The sequence below is a fragment of the Cucurbita pepo genome, unplaced genomic scaffold (genome assembly GCF_002806865.2).
Source record: "Cucurbita pepo subsp. pepo cultivar mu-cu-16 unplaced genomic scaffold, ASM280686v2 Cp4.1_scaffold000285, whole genome shotgun sequence".
Taxonomy (NCBI): Eukaryota; Viridiplantae; Streptophyta; class Magnoliopsida; order Cucurbitales; family Cucurbitaceae; genus Cucurbita; species Cucurbita pepo.
Genome location: NW_019646533.1, coordinates 25,408 through 47,067, shown reverse-complemented (window position 1 = coordinate 47,067; position 21,660 = coordinate 25,408). Strand labels below are relative to the sequence as shown.

The 21,660-nt window shown below is 36.9% G+C and overlaps 5 protein-coding genes across 5 annotated transcripts in view; all 5 read left to right on the top strand.

Annotated features, from left to right (window-relative positions):
* Positions 1 to 5,863, top strand: part of LOC111784868 (eukaryotic translation initiation factor 2 subunit beta-like) — a gene marked incomplete at its 5' end in the record, with an annotated part of 14,642 nt that extends 8,779 nt beyond the window's left edge. The window contains 2 exon segments of the mRNA XM_023665412.1: positions 5,679 to 5,704; positions 5,706 to 5,863. Of these exon segments, the coding sequence (XP_023521180.1) occupies positions 5,679 to 5,704; positions 5,706 to 5,751 (72 nt within the window).
* On the top strand, positions 70 to 4,258 carry LOC111784867 (protein NETWORKED 4A-like). Its single transcript, XM_023665411.1, has 4 exons — positions 70 to 259; positions 407 to 518; positions 2,272 to 3,609; positions 4,144 to 4,258. The coding sequence occupies exons 1-4, from the start codon at positions 245 to 247 to the stop codon at positions 4,167 to 4,169; spliced, it is 1,491 nt and encodes a 496-aa protein (XP_023521179.1). The 5' UTR covers positions 70 to 244; the 3' UTR covers positions 4,170 to 4,258.
* Positions 5,864 to 7,165: 1,302 nt separating the features above from the next.
* Positions 7,166 to 11,070, top strand: LOC111784861 (protein NETWORKED 4A-like). The gene is made up of 3 exons (XM_023665406.1): positions 7,166 to 7,460; positions 7,732 to 7,843; positions 8,668 to 11,070. Exons 1-3 carry the CDS (start codon positions 7,446 to 7,448, stop codon positions 10,392 to 10,394), a joined length of 1,854 nt encoding a protein of 617 aa, XP_023521174.1. The 5' UTR covers positions 7,166 to 7,445; the 3' UTR covers positions 10,395 to 11,070.
* Positions 11,071 to 11,806: 736 nt separating this feature from the next.
* On the top strand, positions 11,807 to 13,603 carry LOC111784863 (trans-cinnamate 4-monooxygenase-like). Its single transcript, XM_023665407.1, has 3 exons — positions 11,807 to 12,591; positions 12,676 to 12,809; positions 12,898 to 13,603. Exons 1-3 carry the CDS (start codon positions 11,807 to 11,809, stop codon positions 13,494 to 13,496), a joined length of 1,518 nt encoding a protein of 505 aa, XP_023521175.1. The 3' UTR covers positions 13,497 to 13,603.
* Positions 13,604 to 15,450: 1,847 nt separating this feature from the next.
* LOC111784865 (B3 domain-containing transcription repressor VAL1-like) lies at positions 15,451 to 21,572 on the top strand. The gene is made up of 8 exons (XM_023665409.1): positions 15,451 to 15,631; positions 18,594 to 18,670; positions 18,764 to 18,848; positions 19,163 to 19,413; positions 19,528 to 19,577; positions 19,837 to 19,950; positions 20,065 to 20,132; positions 20,736 to 21,572. Exons 1-8 carry the CDS (start codon positions 15,451 to 15,453, stop codon positions 21,437 to 21,439), a joined length of 1,530 nt encoding a protein of 509 aa, XP_023521177.1. The 3' UTR covers positions 21,440 to 21,572.
* The last annotated feature ends 88 nt before the right edge of the window (positions 21,573 to 21,660 follow it).

Here is a 21,660-nt window from a genome sequence, read left to right as displayed (position 1 = left end):
GAAATGATAATTAATTAATTAATTAATTAATACCGTTATTATTAAAGGAGAAGACGAGGGAAGGTTGCAATGTGGACCAGAGTTGTACCAGTCGAATCCTCGCCCCGCCCCACTGCTTGCACCAACACCCTGCACTGCCGCTGCCGCCTCGATTTCTGATCGTATTTTTTCAGTTTCAGTTTCAGATTGCAGCGATCCTCTCTCCGAGTGAAGGAACGCCCAACTCCAGGCTTTCTACGGCTCCATGGCTAACCCTACGGTACGATTTCCTGTCGCCATTTCTCTTCTCCGACTGAAATTCGCACTTAAACGACCTAATTTTAGATTCTATTCCATGGCCTGCGATTGCCTCATTCGAGCGCTTCTATCTCATTGTGCTGCGTGTGTGCGTTTTTGTTGTTCTCAGCCTCCGAGCAATGGTGAGTTGACGAAGGCGGAGTCGAGGAAGTCTCATTCATGGTGGTGGGAAGGTCACATCAGCCCCAAAAATTCTAGATGGCTCCGGGAGAATCTCGAGGGTTAGTTACTTCTTTTCTCTTCTCTACTCAATTCTGTTTTAGGTCATTCGATCGATGCGTTTCATAACTTTACAGCATTTCAATTTGTTTCGGACTTTTCATAATCTTAGATGAATGCAACTCTCTACGCTATAAGCTCTCATGATTTTGTTTCAGACTTTTCTAAAAGTCTGTACTAATGGAGAGAATGTATTATTTGATTATAAATTTATGAACATTCCCTAATTTAACAGATAGGCCTTGGGAAGGCACAAAATGAAGGTATGAAAGAGCTTATGCTAAAGCGAACAATATCATACCATTGTGGAGAGTAGTATTCATCTAACATATAATATTATTTATTTATATTTAGAAAATGAGAACTAAATTAATAAAAAAAATACCTTTAAATTTTCAATAATTTCTTTAAACTAAAAAATAAAAAATACTCTTAAACTAAAAAAAAATTAAAAAAATACTTTTATATTAATTTTGTAATACCTTAAAAAAAAAAAAAAAAAAAAAAACTCCTTAATTATTTTTTAAAATAATATTACTGGTAACCCATGTTTCAAAAATATTCATTGATATCCTTTAAATTTTTCAAAAAAATTTCAAATTTTTTTTTTTTTTATTAGGATAGAAACATGATTGTTTATATGCGGAATAAATCATCTCCCTTTGAAATAATTCAATAAATCTTCATTTCAATTTTTTTTCCTTATTTCTTGAATACCCTTTAATTCCATTTAGAGGTATTTTTAATAATTTAACCGTAACTATATAAAGATATCTTTAATATAATCTTCTATTTTTTGGGTTAGAAAAGTTTCCACATTTGTACCGTTTCATCTTGTTATCTTTAACTATTTTATTGTTAAACAGTAGACTAATAATTATTAGAAAAGAGAGGCATTTAAATTCAAATAAAGTTTTAAAGTTTTAAATTTTTAGTACAACAAATGCAAAATGTATAGAAATAAGGACTTGTCAACTACCAATATGAATAGAGCTTCTAACCCTCTTTTGTGTTCGTTTTCTTTGAGAGTGCTAAAAATGACGAAGGTATTATTAGGTGTTTTCTTTCGGCTAAATTAAAATACCCCTAACTTCATAATTGAGTTCAAAAATATCTCTAAACTTAAAAATAAAAAAAAAATACCATTGTCATTAATTTTGAATCGAAACCGTTAAGAACTTTAAAAAGTATCATTAATATTCTTGAGCTTTTTAAAATGTTCAAAAATACTCTTCGGTATAGTACCATGTTTAAAAAGATATCCATGAAATTTTAAAAGTACACCTTTAATCTTTATGAAAAAAAGTTCAAAAGAAACCCTCTATGTATACTTCCAAACTTTTTAATCATAAGTATTTTTTAAGCAGGGTAGTAATAGTTTCGTACATAATACTTATAATGTGGATATTTTTTAACTATTTAAAAAAATGGGTGTTTTTGAAGCTTTAGGTATTAATTTTGAAAGCTCAATAGTGTTTTTGAAACACTTTTTGAAAATTAAAAGGTATTTTTGATGTGATTCAACCGTTGTCTCCATTTTCAATTCATATTTCAAAAGGGGTGGGGTTAAATCTGGGAAGATGGGGAGCAGTTGCAAAAATTTAGCTTCTTCCTTCTATCTACACGAATTTTATTTCGTTAGTTTTACAATCTCCATTTTTTATTATTGCAACTCAACGATTGGCGAAAGCCCATGTAAATTTTTCATCAAAATGCTAAGCAAAAAATTGACAAAACGATCATTATTGATGTTAGACATGGACCGCAGCATCAAACATATGTTGAGGCTAATAGAAGAGGATGCAGATTCATTTGCCAAGAAGGCTGAGATGTATTATCAGAAGAGGCCAGTGATGATCTCTTACATTTGGGAGTTCTACACCACATACCGTTCCCTTGTTGAGCGTTATGATCATGTCACAGGAGAGCTCCGAAGAAATATCCCTTCAGATCTACAATCCCACGGCTCTGATATCTGTGATCTTATCTCTGAGCCACGAGCTGCTGGCTTTGATGTCTTCCTTGGATCTGGTGGCAGCAACTCTGATACTTGCCAAAAGGAAGGATATGATTCATCTTTTTTCACAGATTCTGAACCTGGATCTGATGATTCCTCTGTGTACAATTATTCAGATGGTGAACAAGGACTGAACAGGAAGATGATGGAATTGGAGAATGAGCTGAGAGAGGCTAAAGAACAGCTCCACATGAAGGAGGATAATGCAGAAGAATGTTCATTTCCATTCAAAGCGGCAACAGATGAAAATTCAGACATTCAAGTTATGAGGTTGAAAAGTGAGCACCAGAAGAATGTGCTATCAGAATTGACCAAGGATTTGCAGGCTGAGTCAGTGTCCGCTACAATGGCAGATACTCAGAAGCATGAGGATGGGATTCTAGTGGAAGAGCTAAGAATTACAAAGGAAAAACTTGAGAACTCGCAGAAAGAACATTCTAAATTAAAATTTGAACTTGAGAACAATAAAGCACCAGAGAAAATCTGCCATTTGCCGGATGAGCTTGAAGCTGCTCGAAAAGATACTGACACATGGAAGGACAAGGTGAGTGCAGATAGAAGAGCGGTCGCCGAGCTCCAAGAAAGAATTTCAAGGTTGAAAGCTAGAGATCTTAAACTTGCAGTATCTAATGCTGAGCATAAAATTTTTCCTGAGAATGTAACGATTACGGCTGAAATATCTCAGCCACCTAAGGAACAAGCTCTGTTGGAGGATGAGATCAGAAAAGTCAAGACAGAAAAGGAGGATCTGAAGGAGAGACTTAACCGCGAGATTGAGAATCTTATAAGTGGCCACAACGGCTTCCAATCTGAAAGAGATCAGCTCCACGCAGAACTTATTACTTTAAAAGAGAATTTGAGCTCTAAAGGCAAGCTTGTGCAAAAATTGGAAAGGGAACGTGTGGAACTAGAAGGGAAGGTGGAGAGGCAAAGAGTAGTGATAATGGAAGGAGCAGAGGAAAAAAGAGAGGCTATAAGGCAACTATGTTTTTCAATTGAGCATTACAGGAGTGGATATCATATGCTTAGAGAAGTTTTTATCAGTCAAAAGCGGGATCTCGGGTTCGCATCTCAAGGCAAGTCATGACTCTAGTATTTGATTTTGAAATTGTTAAATTCCAATCTTGAAAAGTCTGTTAATATAGAGTCTGCAACAGTCAACTGTATATTGGATCATGATAGGTTATCTGTTTGTTAAAAAATGATGTGTATGTAATTGTTTAGAGTAACAATAAATGGGTGCTTGTCCAATGGCTAGCTGTAGATGGTCACCCTAGAAAGAAAGTGCATAATAGCTCATTGATCGAGCGCCCTTGCGCCGAATGTCCTACGTTTTGTTTTCACATGGTCCAGTGTCAAGAGTCGAACTCCTTACTTTAGAGCTTTACAAGCTGAGTTATAGATTGAAGCATTTTAACTGGCAGCATTGTTGGTTATTGAAGCTTTGTCCAACGCCTACCTGCTGCTCTTTTATCTTTATTTAAATCAGAATTATGAATATGGTATTCCATGCTTTGAAAAACAACGTTGTCTTGTTCAAGTATTGGTTTAAATTGAACTATTTGCTTATCTGTGGAACTGGACTCTCTCTACAAATGAAAATCAAATAGGATGCATCGGCAGCCAGACCATATAATGGCTTTCTTATTGGCCGAACTGGGAACCAGTGGATCTCTTGATGGACAGCAGAGATTAGTTGTTAAAGGAAGGGTTGCACCGAAGAACTTTGAATGAATTCTGCGTCGATATGTCAGTAAGTGCCCTCATGATAAACTATACATATTTAATATCCACATTTGTACAACAAAAATAAATAAATAACAGAAGAGAAGAAGAAGAAACTGACATGATTCATGAATGGAGGAACTTTAGGAAATTTTGAATTTTCTGAAGACTGTAATCGAGCTCGGGAAGTCGACATCCAAGTAAGTTGTCACATGGATTATTTTTCAAGCAATACTTCTAAAGGTCGATTAGGATATTAGGCTACTAATTAGAAGGCATGCTTTTAGGCCTAATTAACCAATAAATATGTTAGCTAAGCCTAGGAACTTGGTAATTTTTCAGTTTAGCACGATATTATGTTTTACAGCTTCTGCTTCACGTTTGAGAACTCTGATTAGTCCTGACGATATTTTTAGGATTTTGACATGTATTGCATGATGGTTAATCGTTTGATTGAGCATGTTAGACATCAACATATGTATGATATACTCATAGATGCATGTTATAGGGGTTAGACACCCACGTATGCCCTGTTAATGCTTTGGATATTCGCTATGTGCCCTAGGAAGTTTGGAATGATATATGGATGAACATGAGCTGCTGTTTTACATTTCCTTAGTCATAGACTTTACGTTTAGGCCTCACACGCATTTTGGGTTGACTAAGTATCAAGTAGGGACGATTGGAAAGTAACCCCTAACTGTGAACTTTCCTAGAGGTCTACGTGGTACAAAGAGTTTAGTGGTCACTGATAGAGGGTCGCATAAGTCGTATTTGGTATATTATTGGGGAGTACCCAATAGACAGATACATATGGAGGACATACGGTCTCAGTACTTGTCTGTTTATAGAGCACAACTTACTCCATACAGACGAGACTTACCCCAAAGCCTGTTACAAGGGCAATTTGACTCACGCTCAAAACAAAATGTTGATGATAAACTTTGAAAAACGAAAAACATGGAGCTAAACATATCTGAAAAACCCTACATTATGGCCTTGAGGGGTTTAAGTATACACCCTAGAGTGGAGTGTATGGGGTTAGGATATGCATGAGCCTTGTAGGGCTAGCACAGACTACATCTCATGATATTGCCTAACATTAACGTTAGTACATGAGTATATAACTTACGAAACCGTCGTAAGGATTAAGTCTGATGAAAGCCTACAAATATCCTTAAATTATTTTATATCTTTATTGACCTTGCGCTTCTTCGTGAAAGACAGCAGAAGATTTGACTTTTGCATGTTCTCGAAATTGACTTTTGCATGTTCTCGAAAGACAATTAGCTAATTATTTAGTTCCTTTTCACATTCAGGAATATGAGAAGACTTTTGGTGTTCTATTCCATCTTACAAGCTTTCTCATTCTTTCTTGTGTTCATGGTTTAAGGCTTATGGTGCTTTGTGTGATTTACAGTGTGGTTCTGGACGACCAGTTGCTCCAAGCTGGTTTTGTTGCTCCTGTTAGCCGGAGGAACGCTGGGACATGATTTTTACTTGCTATATCGTAGCATGATGTTTTTGACACTTAGATGTAACAGCCCAAGTTCACCGTTAGTAGATATTGTCCGCTTTGGCCCATTACGTATCGCCGTCAGCCTCACGATTTTAAAACGTGTCTACTAGGAAGAAGTTTTCGCACCTTTATAAGGAATGTTTCATTCTTCTCTCCACTAAATGTGAGATCTCACAATTCACTCATTTGAAGACCCAGCGTCCTTGTTGGCATATCATTCAGTGTCTGGCTCTGATACCATTTGTAATAGCCCAAGTTCACTGCAAATATTGTTCGTTTTGGACTGTTACATATCGTCGATAGCTTCTGTTACATATCGTCGATAGCTTCACGGTTTTAAAACGCATCTACTAAGGAGAGGTTTTCACAATGTTTCTTTCTCCTTTCCAACTAACGTAAGATCTCACCAAACCTCTAATTAAAAACTTAATTGTGATATTGTAATTGGGATCTCACATAATGAATGTTATTTTACTTTACCGTTTACATCCCTTAATAATGAGTTTAGTTGACAATATGGTAATTGCTGACACATGGAGCCAAGCATTGAATATGACACCTGATTAGATTTTTATTTCACATGCCTGAGTTTTATAGATGACTTTTCTATTTTTATTTAAAATAATCTTGTCGAGATAAAACTCACGTCGACGTCTTTAGTGAACTTTTGATTGGATTTAGTGTTGAAAAGATCTTTTTAATCCGCTCGAACTTTTGAATTTGTTGAATTAGTGATCTAAGCAATCCAAATAGAGTTTACTACTCAACCTTCTATTGTTGAGCTGAGTTATCGGGTTATTCTTTTCTTTTTTTAATTGTTTCAAAGAATCTATCACTAACATCGATTACAAGTTGGGTTGGGTTGTAAACTTTATTTTGAGTTTGTCTTATTGACCCGACCAAAAAATATCGACTCGAATTCAACCAACCCAAATTAGTTTAGGTTGGGTAGTTCGGATCCGTCCCCTTAATAAGAAAACTATTTAATTGACTGAAGCCCATTGATACATAGATATCAACAACGATCCTACGTTCTTCTCTAGACGATATTCAATCTACGAGTTACTTTGTGTTTTACTAGGATGATATGTGACCGAAAAACTTAACCAAAAACGAAATTATTCGATAAATTATTACGAACTCGTATTTAATTCGACAATAAGTAAAGTTAAGTCAAGCTCATAAATTCATAAATAACCATCACCCAATGTTCATCCTTGACTTGACATTATTGATTCCGAGTTAAATCCCGGTTGCGTGGAATCCTGGTTTCGTGGAAAGAAAGCATGTGATGTGAATAAGGGAAGGGCAATATGGTCATTTAACCTTGTTCAAAGCCGCGCCCAGCCCCACCGACTACACCAACACACCACTGCAAACTGCTGAAACTGATCATATTTGTTACTTTCAAACCTCCATTTCCGCGCCTCGATTTTGAATCCCCGTCGCTAACAAACAAACCAAATTCCTGTTTAATGCGCCTAAAATCCCTTTTCTTTCTACCTGCATTCCTCCATCGATGGCCGATTTCGTTTCGTTTTTGTTCGGAATGTAAATTGGCTGTGTTCTGATCGTAGTTTTTAAAGTTTGAGTTTCGATTTCAGTATCAGATTGTAGGGATCTTCTCTCTGGTGAACGTACTCCGAACTCCAGGATTTCTTCGGCTCAATGGCTAACTCAGTGGTATGCGTTGCTTTTGCCACTCCTCTTCTTTGCCTGCTTCATCATTATGATCCCATTTTACAGTCTATTCGATTGTTTTTTGTTTTTTGTTTTTTGTTTTGGTTTATTAACATCTCGATGAACTGCGACTGCTTTTTTCGTNTCCCATTTTACAGTCTATTCGATTGTTTTTTGTTTTTTGTTTTGGTTTATTAACATCTCGATGAACTGGCGACTGCTTTTTTCGCGCTTCTCTCTCACTGTGCTGTGTATGTGTTTTTCTTGTTCTCAGTCTCCGAGTGACAGGCAATTGAAGAGGTTGGGGTCTGGGAAGTCTCATTCTTGGTGGTGGGATAGTCACCTCAGCCCCAGAAACTCTAGATGGCTCACGGAGAATCTCGAGGGTTTGTTACTAATTTTCTCCTCTCTGCTTAATTCTGTTGTAGGCATCGAGTGATTGCTAATTCATAGTATCAATGCCGGCTTAAGCAATCGTCTGATAACTTTACAACACTTCAATTTGCTTTTCCATGTATTGTGTTAATAATATTGTTTATGTAGTTTTAAATTATGATTATAAATGTCACTTTTAGAGTATGAAACATTGGTGAACTACATATTTAACATGCCCTGACAGTGGCTTCCAATTCCCAAATTGCTTTATGCTGGCTTGCACAGATAGGGAACGTTTGTTTTAGGATAGTACTTCGATCTTTTGTGTTCCTTTTCTCTGGGAGTGCTAGAAAAGATGAAGGTATTATTAGGTGCATTGGTAGTTCTCCAATATTTAGAGGATCTTTTTATGGCATACCTTTCTTTTACTATAATTGGCTTTATGCGGTTTCTTGTAATCTTAACCCACTCAAATATCCCCTCCTCGTCTTGCCAAATAACGACTAAGGAAATTGTTCTCCAATTCTCTAGTGACGTGACATCTGTTTCCTTTATGCTAGAATCTTTTCCTTTTATTCAACAGGGCTCTAAGTTGATATTCTAAAAGGGGTGGGGTTAAATTTGGGAATATAGGCAGCAGTTGCAAAATTTTAGCTTCTTCCTTCTTTCTGCATGAATCTTATGGTACCTGTGTTTCAACTGCCCAAACGTTTGCATGGAATTAGTTCCTGTATGCTCCAATTTTATTACTGCAATTCAACAATAGGTGAAAGCCAATGTTAATTTTTCATCAAAATGCCAATCAAAAAATTGACAAAACGATCCCTTATGGTAGAGATGGACCGCAGCATCAAACGTATGTTGAAGCTAATAGAAGAGGATGCAGATTCATTTGCCAAGAAGGCTGAGATGTATTATCAGAAGAGGCCAGTGTTGATCTCTCATGTTGAGGAGTTCTATCGCATGTATCGTTCCCTTGCTGAGCGTTATGATCATGTGACAGGAGAGCTGCGAAAAAATATTCCTTCAGATCTACAATCCCAGGGCTCTGGTATTTGTGACCTGCCCTCTGAGCCATCCTCTACATGGCCCTCTCCTGATCAAAGGCTTGGACGTCGTAGATCTGGGCCACGAGCTGCTGGTTTTGATTTCTTCCTTGGATCTGGTGGGAGCAATGATATTTGCCAAAAGGAAGGAGATGAATCATCATCCTTAACAGAATCTGAACCTGATTCCGATGATTCCTCGGTGTACAATTATGCAGGTGGTGATCAAGGACTGAACAGGAAGATGATTGAATTGGAGATTGAGCTTCGTGAGGCCAGAGAAAAGATCCGCATGAAGGAGGAAAATGCAGAAAGTTCATTTCCATTCAAGGGGTTAACAGATGAAAATTCTGATGATGCTTTTGCTAGAAATAGAGAGGAAGAATTAAGGAATGCAAATGAGAAGCTGCGAATTTCAGACATCCAGATCATGAGGTTGAAAAATAAGCTCCTGAAATACGAGCAATCAGAATTGACCAAAGATTTGAAGGCTGAGTCTGTATCTGCTACAATGCCAGATACCAAGAGGCATGAGGATGAGGTTCCCTTGGTCATTAATCTGGAATCAGAGGTTGAAGAACATCGTAAAGGTTTGGAAGATGACCAAGTGATTAACGTTCAGGGATTGGTGGAAGAGCTAAAAATTACAAAGGAAAGACTTGAGAACTCGCAGAAAGAACTTTGTAAATTGAAACTTCAACATGAGAATAATAGGTCACCCGAGAAAATCTGCCATTTGCAGGATGAGCTTGAAGCTGCTCGAAAAGATACTGCCACGTGGAAGGCCAAGCTGACTACAGAGAAAAGAGAGGTCTCCAAACTCCAAGAAAGAATTGTGAGGTTGAAAGCTAGTTTATCAGATCGAGATCATGAGATCAGAGATTTAAATTTAGCAGTATCTGATGCTGAGCAGAAAATTTTTCCAGAGAAAACACAGATTAAGGCTGAAATATCTCGGCTACTTGAGGAACGAGCTCTGTTGATGGAACAACTAAGAAAATGGGAACATCAAACTCGTCTTTTGGAGGATGAGATCAGAAAAGTCAAGAGGGAAAAGGTGGTTTTGGAGGAGAGACTTAATCGTGAGATTCAGCTGTTGGAAACGACCATTGTTAACAAAGTAGAATGCATTGAGAATCTTAAAAGTGGCCTTGATGGCTTCCAATCTGAAAGAGATCAGCTCCATTCCGAAGTTATTACTTTGAAAGAGAATTTGAGCTCTAAAGACAACCAGGTAACCAAAATAAACGAGCATGTGCAAAAATTGGAAAGGGAACGTGTGGAACTTGTATCAGGTGTTGAAAAAGCAAATAGGAGGGCAGAGGAGTTAAGATTAAGAGAGAAGGAACTAGAAGGGAAGGTCGAGAGGCAAAGAGTACTAATAATGGAAGGAGCAGAGGAAAAAAGAGAGGCTATAAGGCAGCTATGTTTTTCGATTGAGCATTACAGGAGTGAATATCATATGCTTAAAGAAGTTTTTATCGGTCAAAAGCGTGCTCTCATGTCCGCATCTTAAGGCAAGTCATCGCTCTAGTATCATATTTAGAAATTGTTAATATTGGCTCTTGAAGAGTTGTTGGCCTGTTTTTGGGATGAAACAATCAGTTAATAGAGAGTCTGCAACAGTTGACCGTGGATTGGAACATAATACAGTTCTGTTTGTTAAAATAATGATGTATATGTAGTTGTTTAGAGTAACAATAAATGGGTGCTTGTCCAACGACTAGCTGTCGATGGTCACTCTTGAAAGAGTGTGTAATAGCTCACTGATCGAGTACTCTTGTGCAGAATGTCCTAGGTTTTGATTTCACAGCTCTGACATAATTCATGAATGGTCCAGTGTCGAGAGGCCAAACGCCTTACTTTAGCACTCTGTAGGCTGAATTATAGAGCTGCTTTCTCTCCTCACTAATCTTTGATCTTTTAACGTCTATCGAAGATGAATGTGAACCCGGCCAATCAAATGTGCTCCATATTCTTGGGCCTGTCTTTTGTTGTGTATAAGATGCAAGGATTGAAGCATTTTAACTGACATCATCGTTGATTATTAAGCTTTGTCCAAGGTCTACCTGTTGCTCTTTTATGTTTACTTAAAGCAGGATTATGAATACGATAAGTCTCTCCTGTTCAAGTGTTGACCTGTTCAAGTGTTGCCATATAAGGATTAATGATTGGTTACAATCTCTTTCTGTCTCGCATAGGATCTGGATTTCATTCGGATCTGAAGATGAAGGCTTTATTGTACTTGTTTGTTTATTCATATCCTTAATACTTATGAGTTATTTTATTGAAGGTGTTGGTGAAGAAAAGATGAGACAACTCTCACTCTCTCCCTCCATGACTGGTTTGGATTATATCATTTTGTCTCATCTATACTCTCTTACCTACCGTACGCTTAATTAATCCATATTTGATCATAATAGTCTATGTTCCAAAAGTCATAAGGCTTCCTTCACCGTCACACAATCACATCGATAACTTTGATGAATTAAGCAGCTTTGACCTTTATATTTATTTTTGTATTAAATATTAGGCATGTTGGTTTCATGTAATGCCCAATGTTATATTTTACAATCTCATGGCCCATGATTGCCCATCTTTTAATATTTTCTTGTCAGATCAAGCGTCTCCAGTTGTCCTACTTCTCCGGTACTAATGTGATGCAAATTTCAATGTTATATTTTCTTTATTTTGATAGCTTCTGGGATGGATGAACAGACAACTTGATTATGTATAATATTATCTAATCATCTTTTCTTCAAGGGAGAATGGGTCGTGGAGATAGTTTGAAATCCAAACTTCACCTACCCCCATATCATGGCCAACAAATCCACTACCAGAAGTTTTGACTTTTGAGATTATATAAGTGAGCGCCAGAGCAAGAGCTTATACATCATCTGCTTCAATTTTAAAGAGGAGTTCAATACCATGGATCTTCTCCTTTTGGAGAAGGCTCTGCTGGGGCTGTTTGTGGCCATGGTTGTTGCTATTACCATATCCAAGCTCAGGGGTAAACGTTTTAAACTCCCACCAGGTCCCATCCCCATACCCATATTTGGAAATTGGCTGCAGGTGGGTGATGACTTGAACCACCGCAACCTGACGGAGATGGCCAAGAAGTTCGGTGACATACTGTTGCTCAGAATGGGACAGCGGAACCTGGTGGTTGTTTCTTCACCAGAGCTGGCTAAGGAAGTGCTGCATACCCAGGGAGTTGAATTCGGATCCAGGACTAGGAACGTGGTGTTCGATATATTCACTGACAAGGGTCAGGACATGGTGTTCACAGTTTATGGCGAGCACTGGAGGAAAATGAGACGAATCATGACTGTCCCCTTTTTCACAAACAAGGTGGTGCAGCAGAACAGGCTCGGTTGGGAGGAGGAGGCTTCCAGAGTTGTGGAGGATCTCAAGAACGATCCAAAAGCTTCCACCAGTGGGGTGGTTCTGAGAAGGCGCCTGCAGCTTCTTATGTATAACAATATGTATAGGATTATGTTCGACAGGAGATTCGACAGCATGGAGGACCCTCTCTTCAACAAACTCAAGCTTATAAACGCCGAGAGGAGTCGGTTATCTCAGAGCTTTGAATACAACTACGGCGATTTCATCCCCATACTGAGGCCTTTCTTGAGAGGGTATTTGAATGTGTGTAAGGACGTCAAGGAGAGGAGGCTCAAGCTCTTCAAGGACAATTTTGTCGATGAGAGGAGGTAATAATAAGTAACAATGTTTGCCTTTTTTGCTTAATTTGCTCCTTCTGCTACTACTAAAGCTTACAATGGCATAACATACAGGAGACTTACAAGCACGATGAGCAACAAGGAGGATAGTGTCAAATGTGCCATTGATCATATCGTGGAGGCTCAAGAGAATGGTGAAATCACCGAAGCTAATGTTCTCTTCATTGTTGAGAACATCAATGTTGCCGGTAAATATGATCTGTTCATGTCTTAGAGTGATATTCTTATGTTCTGAGATTAGCTAAATTAGCATGTTGCTGATGTTTGAACATTTAGCAATCGAAACAACATTGTGGTCGATGGAGTGGGCAATTGCTGAGCTCGTGAACCACCCCAACATCCAGAAAAAGCTGAAGGATGAGCTCGATTCGGTGCTTGGACATGGCGTTCAAATTACAGAGCCCGACATTCGCAATCTGCCTTACTTGCAGGCTGTTATCAAAGAGACCATGCGGCTAAGAATGGCCATTCCTCTCCTAGTGCCTCACATGAACCTCCTAGACGCCAAGTTGGCTGGTTATGACATCCCTGCAGAGAGCAAGATTCTTGTGAACGCATGGTGGCTGGCCAACAACCCTGACCACTGGAACAAACCCCATGAATTCCGACCCGAGAGGTTCTTAGAGGAGGAGGCCGACGTGGAGCCTAGCGGGAACGACTTCAGATACCTTCCCTTCGGCGCCGGGAGGAGGAGTTGCCCGGGGATCGTCCTTGCCTTGCCCATTGTCGCCATTACTTTGGGTCGTCTCATTCAGAACTTTGAGCTGCTGCCTCCTCCTGGACAGTCCAAGATTGATACCACTGAAAAGCCTGGACAGTTCAGCTTGCAAATATTGAACCACTCCACTATTGTGGCAAAGCCAAGGTCTTTTTGAGTTCTAAATTTCTTCATCTCCTGCAAGGCATTGAGTTGAAGATGTTATGATCAGAGCAAGCAGGTTCAGATGAAACGAAGATGTCTCTCTTTCTTTTTAATCAAGAAATGCATAAACTATGTGTGATCTGAAGCAATATTATGCAAATTTGTATGAAATTTCATTTTCAATCTCCTTAATTCGGCTAAATCTCTTACTTGCACGAACAATACAACTTTTTAAATTAGGTGACTCGAGAACTTGATCAACTCAACTTAATTCGTACGGATAGAGCTATCAGTTTATTTGGAGTGAGGTCGGCTCAAATAAATGAAAAAAGTTTATGAGTACAATTAGTTCGAAATGGATTGAAATAAGTCGAATATATTATTAATTTAAAAAATACATTTTTTTATATTTATTTTAATTTTATTTAACTTTATACTTATTTTATATTATTTATTCTCCAACAACTTTTAATAATTTTATAAATGTACGTATTTGTGTGTATATTAATACATTTTACTTTTATTAAAAATAAAAATTTGAATAGATGACATGAACAACCCGACCTAACCGTTGGATTGAGTTGATTATTTAGTAAAATAAAGCTGTTCGACCTAACCGTTGGATTGAGTTGATTATTTAGTAAAATAAAGCTGTTTAGATTGAAAAAAGTTCAACGGGATCCAATCCATGAACACGGCTCATTTTGTATATAACCATAAATTGTGTTGTCTACCACGTCTTAAATCTAATGTTTTCGATGGCTAAGTTCATGGGACTCGATCAACGAACGGGTTGTTTATTCAAAATCATGTGCAACAACATTTTTTGTTATTCTTATCATTATTATTATCATTAAATAGTATTTGGAGACCTTAATCATTTGACATTGTTAATAATAGTTAATGTTAAGGTTTTTAAACATTTAAAATTTTCAATTATTCCCTCCCTAAGATAATTAAAATGTTAATGTATTATTAAATTAAGATTCCCTTTTTAAAAAAAAAACATGGCACATTTTCAAATCGAGCATTAATCTGAGTTTTAGTCACTAGTGGTTCCTTATTTTCTTATGTCTACCTATACCCTCTCTATTTTTTTCATAGAAATTTTGCAGCCAACATTCATCTCGAGCAAAGATCGAATTCTTTATGAGCGACCCGACATTCAATACAGGTCAAATCATATGGTTGCTAGTTCCTACAAAGGATCGAACTAATCGAACTTTCTTGATGTAGATGTTGCATAATTTGTTTTCATCTTTAAGATCGGGAGACCAGATAACCTATTACATGTATGACTATAGCTTATCCAAAAGATTTGAAGGCCCGTAATACCAAAGTATCGTATTCCAAATGAAAGTACCATGTTCGAAGAAAATAGATACGAAAAAATTAAAAAAAAAAAAACAAATAATTTAAATAATTTTCCATATTTGCAAACCATTTTAAAAATGGTTATATTTGCAAATAAAGAAACCTATTTTCCTCCCATTACAACTACCAAATTACACCATGGTATATTAAACGGTCAACCCCTTTTAAATAGTCAACCATAATTATTATAACTGTGGAAGGTTGTTATATATATATATATATATATATATTTTAAATTATTATTTTATATAAATATTGGTAGTTATTTTATGGGTTGAAAAATACATATGACTTTTATTAAAATAAACTATTTAATTATTATAATTTTATAATTATTTATTGGTTAGATTTCATTTTATTGTTTAAAATTTATAAACTTTCCATATTTTAATACGTCATTATTTAATTTCGAAAATAAATTTTGTTCTAAAATTATTTAATTTATAAAAACGGGCTTGGCACGAAGTACAATCTCGTCTTTAGTCCCATTTATACTCCCTTCAGTGCAGTAAAAAATCCCTACAGTTGCAAGATACCTACTATTTTATTGGGTATTCCCTGGTATAATATAGATCATTCTTAAATTAAACTGCATGCAGGCATATTTTCCCCCTATCTCTCAATCAGAGGGTCTCCCTGTTAGGATTCAAGATGTGAAGGGGAATGAATGGACGTTTCAGTTCAGATTTTGGCCAAACAACAACAGCAGAATGTATGTTTTGGAGGGCGTTACCCCTTGCATACAGTCCATGCAATTACAAGCTGGTGATACTGGTAATCTTTCTATTACATCTCAAGGTGTATGGTGATATTGGGAATTTTCTTAAGAGTAAAAGCATGTCCCTTGAGTACTTTGGTGAGAAACACTCATCTCACGCTCTTGAAGTTGTAAGAAGTGTTTTTGAAATTTCAAGTTCTTTTGTTTTTGTTCAACCACCAAACATGATGAAAAATATCTTTGGCTTGTAAAAGTGTCTTTAGAAGGGTCCCAAAGCATTCCAAAATGTACTACTATCATCTTATAGAATGAAAAATCATTTTTCTAGAATATTACTGACTAAAGAAACGTTGTACAGTTGTTAGTGAGTTTGGGACACCTTTTCATAAAAGCGATTTTAAGTGAAATATTTAGAACTTTAAAGTGTTTTTCTTTATGTATTTTAGGGTATTCAAAATTACTTTTAATTATCTAATTGAATACTATAAAAATCTTGAAAATTGCCTTTAATACCCTTCCAAAAGTACTCCCAAATCCAGCCTATGACTTGTTTTCATTGGATTATCAAGCTACAAAATACATTAGTCTATTTTACAATTAACTTGGTGCTTAGCAGAATGGCTAAAATTGTTTTAGTCAAAGTTACAGGGCTATATTTATGAGTTGTCCTTGGTAAATATTTTTATTTGTGAGTCTTTGCTACTCACAAGAAATTTCTTGGTATTGCTTGGGAACATAGTTTTAAACGGGGTTGGCTGTGCTGATTTCATTCAAGAAATTAATTCCCTCGATATTAATAAAGAAGCTCCCGAGTCTGAGGCATTTAACAAAAATGTCGTTCTCTCATAGGATATGGAATAACCTTTTAAAATGTTGTTGAGTTGGCACTACCCTCCATTCTCTCATCAAGCAATGAAGGACTTTTCGAACGTTACTTCTCTGATTCCAAATCTTTCAGTTTCTCTTACAAGTAAGAAAGACCACAAATTTTATTGAACCATGCCCCTTTATTACACTCGGAAGCTTGGTAATGCCAATCACTGCCCATCATTTTTTGAACAATCCATTTTAAATTCAGACTCTTTAGAGGAATCTTGTTTGCACCTGCGTGCCACTTCTTTACCTCCATCAGATTCTAACCAGTTGAAGGCTCGACCAATTAATATTTTCAGTCATAACATGTTCAGAATTCTAAAGTCATCTCGACAGAAGGTGTTCTCATCTGAGGTATATAAAGTTCTCTAAACCATTTTGTACTCACCTATTGACTCAGAAGTCATCTTGACCAAAGGTGTTCTCATCTGAGGTATATAAAGTTCTCCAAACCATTTTGTACTCACCTATTGACTCAGATTCGGTTGTTAGTGTGAGTAGTGGAGAGACTGTTCCTATTTCCAAACAAAATCTTCAATTGGAATCTAGAAAGATGAAGACATTACAAATAGATTCTTTGTCTGAGCTTTTGATAATCTTTTTATGGAAAATATCAGTGTTGATTTGGTTAAAGAAGCATAGAATTAATTTCCCCTTCTGTCCTGACCAGGTTTTCTTCTCTAATTGCAACTTGTGGAATTCATTTACGGACAAATCCTCAATTGTCCCCTTCATTAAAAGCTTAATGGATCTTTTGATAAGTTCCAAAGAATTTGAGAAGTTCTTATCATGTGGAGGAGGATATATTGGGAAATTTCGATCTCTTGGTGAGATGGAATTTGGTTTATAAAGTTCAAATTGATGGAGGTCTCGGATTTGGTGGTTTTAAGATTAGAATTATGGCTCTAGTTGCAAATTTGGGCTGGAGTTTTATCAAAGAATCAAGTNAAGTTCAAATTGATGGAGGTCTCGGATTTGGTGGTTTTAAGATTAGAATTATGGCTCTAGTTGCAAATTTGGGCTGGAGTTTTATCAAGCATCAAGATTCTTTTTGGTGTTTAGTTTTTAAGAGTTTTCATGGCTCTAAGGTTTGGAATCAGGTGAATTTTTTTGCAGCCTTCAGTCTAGGCATTGGAAGCAGGATTCTTTTTGGCATTATTCTAGGTTTTTTTTTTTTTTTTTTTTAAATTCCTTTGAAGTTTCAGTTTCTGAGTTTGTTTATCATCTTGGAATATCCTTTTCTGCTGCTTACTGAATGTGGATCTTTGTTATCAATGCCTTTCGGATCTTTGGTTTGAAAGAATTCAAAGGACATTTCTTATCAAAGAACCTTCTTGGTTATATCATTTTGCCTCGGCTCATCTCATGGATTCTTGATGGTGTTCTCTTTCCATATTTGTTAATTATTCTATTCAGATTTATGTCTTTTTTTGGCTTGTGTTTTTTCCATTGTAATTTTTCTGTTTTGATTGTTTTTTTCTCTTCCTTCCCTTGTGGAGGTTTCCTTTGAGTATCAGCCACTTCTCATTTTATCAGTAAAATGTTCTGTTTCTTGTTTTTTTTTTTTTTAAGAAGGGGAGTTTCCTGCGAGTATAATCATCACATCATGAACCAAAGTGATTTGACCAGTAATATCAGTAAAAAAAATTTGGGAAGTAGGGTATGATCATTTTGAGCCACCTCTCTTGTTTATGTATTATCTAGATTTTGTGTTCTAACGAATATTTTCCCTTCTTAAGTGGTTAATATTTTGAATCCTTTAGGTTCTAACTTTCCTCTATGAGTTACTGTGCACGCTTGTCCCCTTCACCCCTAGAAAACTCCCCTTCCTGGAAAAAATCGTAGTTAAATGTCGGGAATGCATTTCTGCCTTGTTCTTTAAATTCAATTGAGGTTAGAAAATTTCTTTGTTCCAGTCTGTTCAAAAATTGGATTTTGGCTCCGGGGAAAAAATTGACACCCTTATTTATGCCTTATAATTCTTTATGATTAAAGTGAAATCATTTTCTCAAAAGCATTCGTACTGCATATTTATTGGCTTGGAATTGTGGATTCAAATTTGAAGGATATGACTTGTAGATGTAAATATCTGAAGTTCATAGGAGAGAAAAATTGATTCTTATCAAATTTTATATATTAATGCAGTTACCTTTAGTCGGATAGATCCTGGAGGCCAATTAGTCATGGGATTTCGAAAAGCAACAAATTCTTCTGATACACAGGTTAAGTTTTTCACTCATTATCGTTAATCTTTGCCTTTTCTTATCATCATGCTTTTTTGTTTTAGTGGATTGATGAAAAGGTGAAGTGAACAGGATGCCAAGATCTCTACACTTCCTAATGGCTCTCATTCGGGTGACGCCTCATTCTCTGGGGTCTTTCAGAATTTGCCTTTAAGAGGTTGTTCATTGCCCCTTATTTTATTCAGGGAAAAAATATCACTTTTTATCTCTATACATAGTTGAATGGATCTATTTCAACCTTCAAATTGAACCCTAAAAGATGTCCAGTTAATTATCCGAAATTTCCACCCTATAGTGTAGTTACAGATTCACAGTACTTAAAATCTGACTACAAAAATACATAAACCCAGTGCTAAGACACCTTAAACAACTAAAAGGAATATGGAACACCATCACAGAAACCACCACCTTTGAACTAATTTTCCTAGGATGCAACCTCATCTATTTGTTCTGTGACCATTTTTGTTGTAGCTGGAGATATTAGTTTGCATAAAATCGAAAATTTTGGGGGTAGGATGACTTCAGGACAACAACCGATGTCAACCATGGACAAGAAGGGGACTCGAAACATTGGGTCTAAAAATAAGAGGTTGCTCATGCATAGTGAAGATGCTTTGGAGTTAAGACTCACATGGGAAGAAGCTCAAGATCTACTCCGGCCTCCACCAAGTGCAAATCCCACCATTGTCACAATCGATGACCATGAATTTGAGGAGTATGATGTACGATTTCTGTTCTTTTTCGAAACCAAGGCTTCTTTGTGTTGGTTTGCCTGTAAATGATATATGTTCATTATTCATCTGATTTTATCATGACCCTGTCGTAAAATTGTTCAGGAACCTCCAGTTTTTGGCAAGAGAACTATATTCACTGTCCGACCAACGGGGTAAGGTTTATGTTCATGAATTTGTATATACGAATGATGGAAGAGTTGGACTGTCAATAAGTATTGATATTTTATTAAATTTGGCTTATGAACTCTTCATTAGGCTTATCCAAGTCATCAAGTGTTATTGTAATGTTATTGAAAGCTTGTTGTTGAGTCTCGATCTAGCTTCAAGGATTTGTGGCCAATTTATGAATGTAAACACGTAGGGAACAGAAACAAGTCATCAATTATTGCTGATTAGACCGTTATAATCCAGGGAACAGAAACAATGGGCTCAGTGTGATGATTGCTCAAAGTGGCGGAAGTTGCCTGTGGATGTTCTTCTTCCTCCAAAGTGGACTTGTTCAGATAATATTTGGGATTTGAGCAGGTGCAATATTTGTCTGATTGTTTCTCTTTTCCAGCGGTTTATTGGTTTTCTATGCAAGTATAATTACCACAACTTGAAGGAGATTATATAACACTTCTAACCTTGTACTTCAAGGTGTACATGTTCTGCACCGGAAGAGATGAACACAAAGGAACAGGAGAATCTTCTAAGAGCGAGTAAAGGTACCAATCAAGCCTTCTAGTCATCCACACAAGCTTTTGGCTCATTTAAATTAAGGAGAACCTATATAATTCAGTAGGTGCATATTTTGTAATGTTAACATGTCTAGATGGGTGGTGAAATCTGGCAAGGAATGCTGTTGCATTTAGGTTATTTTATCAAAATTTGGGCAAGGAATATCAATAAGATTGTCTTCATATATCTTAATTAAATGCTTCAGTGTATTTTCATAGTAGTTTTAGCTGCATTTAGTCGCACCTGAATGTAGACATTGCATAATAGCTGGATGAAATTTCTGTGGTGTGTGTTTCCAGTAACTGAGGTTTGTTGAGAGTGAACGCCTTAGGTGACTGACTTGATTTTGTAAGTTGAGATGCGAGAAGTGTAGAGGCAGATAGTCTTATTGCAGATTACCCTTGACATCAGACTCGTTGTAAATCAGTGGAATGGTTGTGATGTCGATATTCACCATGTTGTTAATTTTCCCCTTCTTTTACTGCATTTCATTGAGCTGTCATTTGAAACTAAAAATGTTTTGGAAATAAAATGTCTATTAGGTAAATGTATTATATCGTGTCTGATTCTTTATGCCCTATGTATTTCAGATTTTAAGAAACGTAAAATCATGAAGAGCCAGAAGTCTGCTCAAGAACTCGAGCCTTCTGGTTTGGATGCACTGGCTAGTGCTGCTGTTCTGGGTGATAGTATGGCTGACTTGCAGGAATCAGGTACAACAACTAGGCATCCTCGACACCGACAAGGATGCACTTGCATTGTGTGCATTCAGCCTCCAAGTGGGAAGGGAAAGCATAAATCCACATGCACATGCAATGTCTGCTTGACTGTAAAACGCCGTTTTAAAACGCTCATGCTTCGCAAGAAGAAACGCCTATCAGAACGTGAAATGGAGACTTCACTCAAGGAGGGGAATTCACAATTTGATGAATCAGGAACCAGTGGGACACTGAGGGGTTCATCTCTGCAAATAAACCATTCAGAGAACGAAAGAAGTCAGATCCGAGTAAAAGATGAGGAGGCTGCAAATAGCAGTGGCCAAATTGACTTGAACTGCCACCCTGACCGGGAGGACATGCAACTGGAGGTAGCAGGATTAAGCATGATGAGTCTTGTTGAGGCTGCCAGCCAACCTTTAGATAGTTACTCAAAGCAAATTGGCGTCTCCAGCGTCACGAGTGAGCAACATTCCAGTCAACCAAGTAGCGCTGAGAGTGAGAGACCCCTGTCTGAGGAAGGATGCCATGGATCAGCACACGAGAGCACAAGTGATAGAGGCAGAGGGCCCCATTGAGATTTAAACATTTTTGGGTTTCTTTTTCTTTTATTTCTTTTACCATCTCTTTTACTCACCTGGTATATAAATAATATAACTGAAACATAAACGTTCTTTAGTTTATCATACAAGTTCATTGATTGATCTCTCAGCCTCACTTCTCGCTCCTATTAGCAATGAGGAGTCATTGTAATGTATGTTGTAGCTTCTCAAGTCTACAAGTGATATGAAGAACTTGT